Raw genomic sequence first — 9420 nt, forward strand, 5'->3', positions numbered from 1 at the left:
ACATCATCAGTGGAATTATTGGACATTTTGGTGAAGGGTACGCTTGCACCGTAGGAGAGGAAAAAGAGCCAGGTCACTCGTGTATCTCCGCTGGAGGGGACTCCACACATCGTGTAGTGTACAAACAGTGTGGATTTGTGCATTTTATATCAAATAAATTTAGACTCCAAATTCTTTCTCTCTCCCTGGGAGAAAGAAAAGGAGGGGAGTTGAAAGGTTGCTTTCCCTAAGTGCTATTTCTGGGCAGTTGATAGTAAAACTGGCCACCTTTGGCAGCAGCCGAGACAAGGCTTGGTGGCTGACTGTTAAAATGACAAAGAAACACTGTCCAGAGATTACAAACAGCCTATCAAAACTCTTTTTAAGAAAGGGCAGGAAACCCTAAACTACCCCCCCACACACACACACACTTAACCATGGCAACTGACCTCCCTCTTTGTTTAATTACCTCACATCAAAGGATACTCCCCTCTTCACACCCAGTTGTAAATTGGTGACGAACTCCAGGACATCAGAGGACAGCCCTGAACTCTGAAAAAGTACTGTCTCCTCAAAACTCAAAGCATTACCTTGTTTAATCAAATCTTTAAAGTTACTTAACTAGGTCTCTCCACTCCATTTGAGTAGTTATGTTACCATGTTGGTATTATTTGTTGTTGAAAATAATCTAAACAAGTTAATTTTGCAGTGTTTAATTTTCAGCAAGGATCCCTGACCTTTATCCATTTCATGTTGTAACCAATTCTTTGTTCCCAACACTTTATGGCACTTCCTTTAGAAAGGATATGATAAAGATGTCATCCTATACTACTCGAGCAATTTTCCAGCGCAAATTTAAGGTTAAATAACTAAATTCCCCAGCTCCTGAGCAAGAGATTGTTTAGGGTTAATCAAAGCTATCCTCATGTAACCCGAGCTCCCCCAAGTGGACAAAATAAGCATTACATGCCATCGTCTGAAATGCCATTTAAATGTCACTCTGTATTTACCTGTCCATAATCTGATGCCATTCGTGTATCTTGCTTATATTCTCTAAGAACGTGTAACAGCCAATATATCCAGAAAGCTAGTTAAGTTCCTCTCATCTGATGTGATTCCTATGAAATGTTAACCTTTTAAGGTCTAACTACTGACAATTGTTTTCCTTTTTATCAAGTGCTTAAAACTAAGAACAGTTTGACAATTAAGGTTTGATTGTGGCAAGATATTTGATTACAATACGCGCAAATAGATTTTTGATTAACTTTTAATATGTCTAAAGAAAGACGGTCTCTCGGGAAACCAGAAACCAGCCCTCCCTCAGGGGAACAAAGGACTGCCCTCTGGGAACCAAGCCCCAACAGACAAAAGCAGCAACCCACGCTGTGTCTTGCTCTCTCTTGTTCCTGGCTTTCCAACTGCGCTTCGGCACACGCCCAGCGTGCTCCCTCTCCCGATAACGCCCTAAGAAGTTCGACCCGGCGCAACGAAGGCCCTTTGTTCATTTTCAAGCCACACACGCGAAGCACCGCAACATCGACTTTTCCCTCGTTTCCAGCAACTTACTTGTTTGTTAAAAGTTATCAGACCGTTAAGTTACACTAGTTTAATTCAAGAACGACCAAGTTCTTTTTAAGCTTTATTCGTCGAGCTAATTCCACCGACCAGCCATGTGGCCCGCCAGCAGTAACCCAAGGACATCCAAACAGAACAGCTTCCTTGTCAGACCAAGAACGGACAACACTTTTTCTTCATTCAAGACATGGAGAACCCCCGGAAAATTCCCTAGCAGAAAGCCAGGAATCGGGCAGCTAGCCAAGGCCGGCCGCCGACCCACAGTAAGGCAAAACAAGGCATTCTGTGATCAGTGATGTCCCATAGTTGTTAATAGATTATCTTTAACTCTTAAAACTCATAGCTTGTGTTCATTAGCTGCCCTTATGAGTCAAATACTCCCCACAAGAGAACCCCACATTCTCATTGTTTAGCCATTGATTATTTCTTTGATGTATATGTAACCGCATTTATATTCACCTTAGTTAGTTAATAAATCTCACAGTAATCAAAGGAATTGTGTGTGTATTGCTTATCTCCAAGTCCTTCCCACGAGAATTTACCCATTCAATATGAAATTGACTGATTGATTTAAGATAATTGAGCGATTATTAACTAACTGATCACTAGTGAATAATTGTATAACGTTAATTATTAAAACCCTACCCAGAGGTGCGGAGACTCTGGCCGAATTGGATCTACAGTGGTGCCCCGCGAAACGAGAAGCTTTGTGAATTAATATTTTCTAATAATTATATAATAATAATAATTACATAATTTGGTATTAATTCTCATAAATTTATTAGATCAAAAGTAGTCATGCTACAATCGCTACCGGCAATATTTCTCTCCAACATCCGCTCACTGTGTAACAAACTGGACAAACTTCAGCTCCTGCTGGGGAAAAACAGAGACTTTTATTCATCTTCTGTTCTGTGCTTCACGGAGACGTGGCTGTGCGGACTGATACCGGACTCCGCGCTGCAAATGGCTGGTTTCCAGGTCTACAGAGCAGACAGAGATCTCCGGCAAAACAAAAGATGGAGGTATCTGTTTCTGTTTATATTAACAGTGACTGGTGTACCAACGTGACAGTGATTCAGCAACACTGTTCTCTTGATCTGAAATATTTTATCAATAACTGTAAACCGTTTTGCTCTCCATGTGAGATTGCCTGTTATTGTTGTTGGTGACTTTAACAAAGGAAATCTCAGCCAAGAATTCCCCAAATAGGGACAGTTTATAAAATGTCCAACCACATTACTTTGGATTACTGTTACACACAGTAAGCAGTGCCTATCGCGCTGTCCCCCGCGCTCCACTGGGACACTGATCATGACATAGTCCACCTGTTTCCTGCATCCAAGCAGAACATAAAACTCTGTAAACCTGTGGTGAGGACATCTAAGAAATGGACCAGTGAAGCTGTAGAGGATCTTCAGATGTGTGGACTGCACTGATTGGGATGTTACTGCTACCAACAATCTGGATGAGTTTACTGATGCTGTGATAGTCCTATCAGTTTCTGTGAACAGCTGTATACCAACACGCACCAGGGTGAGTTATAGCAACGACAAACAATGGTTTACAGCCAAACAGAGGCAGACCCACTCCTGGACCCCCTGCAGTTCGCCTACAGAGCCAACTGGTCTGGAGATGATGCAGTAAACATGGCCCTTCATTACATCCTCCATCACCTGGACTCCCCAGGAACCTACGCCAGGATCCTGTTTGTGGATTTCAGCTCTGCCAGCTGAACGTGCCTGACACCTACAGGTGGATCACAGACTCCCTGACAGACAGGAAGCAGCACATAAAGATGGGTAAACATGTCTCTGATTCCAGGACTGTCAGCACTGGTTCCACTCAAGGCTGCTTTCTTTCCCCTCTGCTCTTCTCCCAGTTCACCAACAGATGCACCTCCAGTCAACAGTCCGTCAAGCTCATGAAGTTTGCGGATGACACCACCCTCATTGGGCTCACCTCTGGTGGAGATGAGTCTGCCTATAGGTGGGAGATCGACCATCTGGTGACCTGGTGCAGCCAGAACAGTCTGGAGCTCAACGCTTTGAAGACCGCGGAGATGGTCGTGGACTTCAGAAAGAGCCCAGCCCCACCCCCCACCATCATCCTGACCCCTCCCACCTCAGACACAAACTTTCAGACTCTCCCCTGTGGCTGTGGTCACTCAGGACCAAAACCTCTCGCCACAAAAACAGCTTCTACCTGTCTGCAGCTAGCCTCATTAACAAGGCCCCTACTCTTCCCCTTTCAAATAATACAAATGTCTCTTCACGTGTAACTATTATTTCATTTCATTTCATATCATGCACAAACCTGGCACATTCACTGTAAGAAATTATTCTGTTGTTATGTAGATTTGAATTAATGAATTAGGTAAAATATATTCAATATGATTTTGAGGCAAATATTTAATTAAATTTCAAATAAAAATGTTTGTAATAAAATCCACCCATTGTGGTTAAATAAAACATACACATTATATTGATCTAATCACAAATAGAGAGAATATTGAGTAGATTCAAATTAATGTAATCAGGCAAATTTTTATTGAAAAGCACTTCCTGTCAAAGTGTGCCTTTTTTTAAATGCAGCAGGCTATCATCCACAAGACATTTGAATCTTGCAAAATTTAACTGGTTTACCAAAGTCAGAAAACTTTTTGTTATCATTGTGCTAGTAAGAAGAACACATGTAGTGGTATATTACAAAATAAAATGAGCTATCACAGAAAAGGAGACTCTGCAGGAACATAAAGTTGGCTTTTGTTGGCAAGGCTATATATTATTGTAGTAGTGTGATTTTGTTGCACTATAATATGAACACAGCACTATACATTTTGTCTGACTCCGATCGTCACTGATTAATCAGCCCACCCACGAGGCTCTGATGGCCGAATAGTTTTTTTTGGATTGCCGAGAGCTTATTATCTAAGCAATACGGTTACATCTCTTATGTGCGACGGGGTGTCTTCACCTGAGGTCAATAGGTTATGTTTGTTGAGTTTCCTGGGAAGTGATGAAAGGACAGCATTGTAAGTGGGGGATAAGTGGTGGCGTAGACCCCCTTCCCTGTTCAATGACGGCTTCTCCACCCTGGTGTAGATGGCTTCCTTGACACCTCTTTCAAGTCTTGAACAGGGGAGGGGGTCTTCCAGTATCTTCAACCAAGTCCAGTTGCCCTTGATTTTAACCTTCGTTGGATAACTATGACCTGGATGACTGAGAATCTTCATAGACATTTTACAGGAAGTGCTTGTCAGGATGTCATCTGAAATCCTCTTTCCAGCATTGAAGCTGGCCATTTCAATAACTGTGAAACCAACAATCTAAAATACACACACTTCACTTAATTTCATTTCATGCAATGATTGGTCAGCTGTGTGAAGGTCAGGGGCCCCAAAGCCTTTTTTAAGTGACATTAATACTGGTCTTTTGTAAACTGGTTCTGTAGTTAATTTGTTAGTAAACTATTCCTTTAAACTTAATTTACTGTAATTTACCAAGAAATGTGATTTCCTATGTGTTTGATTTTTAACTGTAAGAGAAAAACATTGATTGTGTAAAAACTTTGTTAGTGTGGCTCCAAGTTGAATCTAATTGGTGTTCTATCAACAGCCAATAAATACTAAAACCATATAAATTTATTTATATGAATGATTACATATTCTCATCTTATACCACCTTTATCCCTACATTTTACACAGTCCGTTTGGCTCCTTCAAAGTCTGCAATCCAGTGAAGCTGGTAGAGGAGCTCCTGTCAGGCAAAGAGTGGTCACAATTCCTGTACAGAGACCAGAGCTCCATACCTGAGCCACCTCCATACCAGACCCACTCAGAGGACACAGCACAGCTCAGTCTGAACTCCCAGTTTTACTCTAGTGCTGAACTGGACCTTGCTCTCAATGTGTTTGAAGGCAAGCCTGCTGTACCAGAGGAGGAGCCTGTCTACGAGGATATCAGTCCATCAAATATTATCACAGGAAAGAGCCAAACACATGAGCAACAGGAGATGAACAGAACACCCATTACTGCTGTACCAAAGATATTACTGGAGAGTGAAACCAGTCAGATGAGTATGTATAACCAGAGGGGTTGGTGTGTCTATTGTTGGAAGATGGATTGTCCTTTGATTACTGCTGGGTGTGACATATGTTTTAAAGGTCAACACTTTAATGTTTGGATTGAAGCTGTATAAAAAACTACACAGAGGTTTGCTAATAGTCAGTATCTTACATTTCAGCTTCAGTTGCTAATGTTTTCTGGGGTAAACAGTCGATTAGAAGATCTGAGACACCATTCAAATAAACTTGGCACACTTGTGCCCACTAAAAAGGTAACTTAGATATATATTTCAATCTGGACGGTTTTGTGTCTACGTGAATAATTGGGATGACATTTTTTCAAACTGGTCCAGTATTGGGTGAACGCGATGCAGTCAACAGCAGTGAAACAGGGCTGCAATGTAATCCATGCAGGCCATAGCACCCCGTTAGTTCCTCCACTAAAGTGCTTGTTTTTGCCACTGACAGACTCAGATTGTTATTACAAGTGTCTGACAACATTATGGAAAGGATCCCTACAAAGAGAGACCTTTGTTTTAAGAGTAAGATTCTCTTTGTTTAACCAGAGACAGCTGTTGATTGCTCTGTTCAAAGCCACCAGACTCCTTTGATCACCACTGCCTCAATCAGTTAGTTAGTTTGTGTTATTGTGTGACTTTGTTTATATTTGTTCCTGTTATTGTGTGATTTTGTTTTTTATTTGTTTGTGCTATTCTGTGACTTTGTTATTTTTGTTTCTTTGTTGTTTCTGTATGTGTTATTGTGTGACTGTTGTTTTGTTTGTTTGTGTTGTGTGACTGTTGTTTTTTTTTTGGTTTGTGTTATTGTGTGACTGTTTTTTGTTGTTTGTGTTATTTTGTGAGTTTGGTTTCTGTTTGTATTATTGTGTGATTTTGATTTTTCTTTGTGTTATTGTGTGACTATGTTGTTTTTGTGTGTTTGTGTTATTGTGTGACTTTGGTGTTTTTGTTTGTTTGTGTTATTCTGTGACTTTGTTGGGTTTTTTTGTTTGTGTTATTGTGAGTTTGTAGTTTCTGTATGTATTATTGTTTGACTTTGGTGTTTTTGTTTGTTTGTGTTATTGTGTGACTGTTGTTTTTGTTTGTTTGTGTTATTGTGTGACTTTGGTGTTTTTTGTTTGTTTGTGTTATTGTGTGACTTTGGTGTTTTTTGTTTGTTCGTGTTATTGTGTGACTTTGTTGTTTTTGTTTATATGTGTTATTGTGTGACTGTTGTTTTTGTTTGTTTGTGTTATTGTGAGTTTGTAGTTTCTGTATGTATTATTGTTTGACTTTGTTGTTTTTTGTTTGTTTGCGTTATTGTGTGACTTTGTTGTTTTTGTTTATATGTGTTATTGTGTGACTGTTGTTTTTGTTTGTTTGTGTTATTGTTTCACTTTGTTGTTTTTGTTTGTTTGTGTTATTGTGTGACTTTGTTTTTTGTTGTTTGTTTGTGTTATTTTGTGAGTTTGGTTTCTGTTTGAATAATTGTGTGACTTTTGTGTTTTTTGTTTGTTTCATTGTGTGACTATGTTGTTTTTGTTTGTTTGTATTATTGTGTGACTATGTGGTTTTTGTTTGTTTGTGTTATTGTGTAACTTTGTTTTTTGTTGTTTGCTTATGTTATTGTGTGACTATGTTGTTTTTCTGTGTTTGTGTTATTGTTTCACTTTGTTGTTTTTATTTGGTTGTGTTATTGTGTGACTTTGGTGTTTTTTGTTTGTGTTATTGTGTGACTTTGGTGTTCTTGTTTGTTTGTGTTATTGTGTGACTATGGTGTTTTGTTTGTTTGTGTTGAGTTTGTTGTTGTTTGTGTTATTATTATTATTACTGATAGAAATAATGGACTAAAGAATAAAAATAGGAAGTGTGGAATGGAATGTGTTGGTAGCATTGCAGTGTTACAGTCCAATTATTCCAAACAGGCCTCAGGACTAAAGATATTTATGACACAGTGGAGTTCATCCAGCCTGGTCAGACATGCAAGTACTTTTCTGATATTAAGGTTGGTGAGTGGTCCAAAACAATATGCCATTTCTATATTCTGTGTTCAATATCTGATCATGTTTTAATTACCACACTCTCTACTAGTCTCAGGGGGTTCTGGACAGTTCCATTAAGAAGTATCTCATCAAGCTGAGCAAGAAGAGGAAACACAGAGCACGGAAATGGCATCGTGACAGGAATCATGGTCAGATTGCCATCTGTCTTCTCGATTAGAAAAGTCCACTGTCTTGCCTGGTTACTGACAAAAAGTGAAAATAATGGTGGTATGTCTTTCTATATGAGGGAATAAGCTAAATGTAAGGGTAAAAGAATGACACGAGTCTTGTTTTGAAGGAGAGAACCTTGGCCAGTCTCCATCCTCCACCTCTCCACAAGTCTTCTCTGCCTCCATCTTCTATAAAATTCCAGCTTCAGGAGGAGAGGAGGAACAGCAGGGCTGTATAGCTAAGGTCAGTACAAGGAACCTTTATTTCACTATTTTGATTTTTCCTCTTCAGCTGATGTGTTGATCTGTGTGTGTGTGTGTGTGTGTGTGTGTGTGTGTCAGTCTGGAGGAAGCAGTCCCAGATGTCTGGCCAAGATGAAGTCAGCTCTGAAGCTGGGAGCAGCTCAGCCAAAGGAAGACAGAAGGAAGTAGAGGACGCGTTTTCCATCCTATTAAAAGTTGTTTGATATTAACATCAATTATTACAACAAAACCAAAAATTGCACCCTTTTTTGTGGAATTATATGGATAATAAGGAGAATGTGTACAAAAAGTAATAATGTTTTGCCTTGACTACCTACCATGCATTTGTTGGTTTAACCAATGTGATGGGTTTTCAGTGTCCTTTAAGTAAGAATATAATGTCGTATCTGTATAAATGTAGTGCTATAATACTAGAGATAACTTGTTTTTTTATACAAATACATTTTATTATTTATGTCAAAACAATAAAATAAACAACATTATTGCCAGGCATCACATCTAGGCTACATCATATTTAATCGAACGTGGGGACAGCAAATCTTTACACTGCATAATTTGTTTGTTTGTGGCAAAAATAAAAAAGGAGTCAAAACAACTATGAGGATTTAGTATCACGAAAAAGTTACATCACAAAGGTACACAGATTGATCTATAAAATATCAAGAGCCAGATTTTAAAATCAAATGTGGTTGCATAAACTAGTTCAAATATGCGGTCAGATTAGAAAACATTTCAGTCTTCAAAATATAGATTTTCTTTGATAATGTTGAAGCTTGCCAAAGTCTCTATCACTTTCGATCTATCTATATCTTCAAATATGTTTAATGCCATCTCAGTCCTCCCCCAAAGTCCTATCATTCTCAGTACTGCAGGCTGCTATAGGCCTAGACTGCCGGGGGATTTCCCATGATGCACTGAGCTCCTCTCTCCTCTACTTTCTCTCCCTCTGTATGCAACCTTATCCCATTATTGCATGTTACTAACACAACTTCTCCCCTTTCTGGTAGTCTTGTGCTTTCTCGTCCCTCTCCTCTCTCCTCCTATCACTTCCTGCAGGTTTTCTGGCTCTGGAGCTGTGGAGTCTGGATCTGTGGCTTCGGGTCACCTGCTGCCCCCGTGTTCCTGCTCGACACCCTCTGCTGCAACGACTATTGTTGCTAGTCTTATTGTTATTATAATCATTAACATTACGATGGTTACCATTAACACTATTATAAATATCTGTACCATTTTTCATTTAGTTTATAGCAACATTACCTTCGCTGTCTGTACCTCTGTGTGTATATTGTGTAGGCTGCCTCCCTCCCCTCTCTCTCTCCTTACATC

General features: G+C 39.5%; 1 protein-coding gene across 1 annotated transcript; it reads left to right on the top strand.

Annotated features, from left to right (window-relative positions):
• The first annotated feature begins 1408 nt into the window (after positions 1-1408).
• On the top strand, positions 1409-9068 carry LOC123974011. Its single transcript, XM_046054430.1, has 7 exons — positions 1409-1817; positions 2482-2579; positions 5261-5631; positions 7544-7623; positions 7710-7809; positions 7959-8074; positions 8173-9068. Exons 1-7 carry the CDS (start codon positions 1650-1652, stop codon positions 8260-8262), a joined length of 1023 nt encoding a protein of 340 aa, XP_045910386.1. The 5' UTR covers positions 1409-1649; the 3' UTR covers positions 8263-9068.
• Positions 9069-9420: the final 352 nt, after the last annotated feature.

This window comes from Micropterus dolomieu, linkage group LG01 (assembly GCF_021292245.1).
Source record: "Micropterus dolomieu isolate WLL.071019.BEF.003 ecotype Adirondacks linkage group LG01, ASM2129224v1, whole genome shotgun sequence".
Taxonomy (NCBI): domain Eukaryota; kingdom Metazoa; phylum Chordata; class Actinopteri; order Centrarchiformes; family Centrarchidae; genus Micropterus; species Micropterus dolomieu.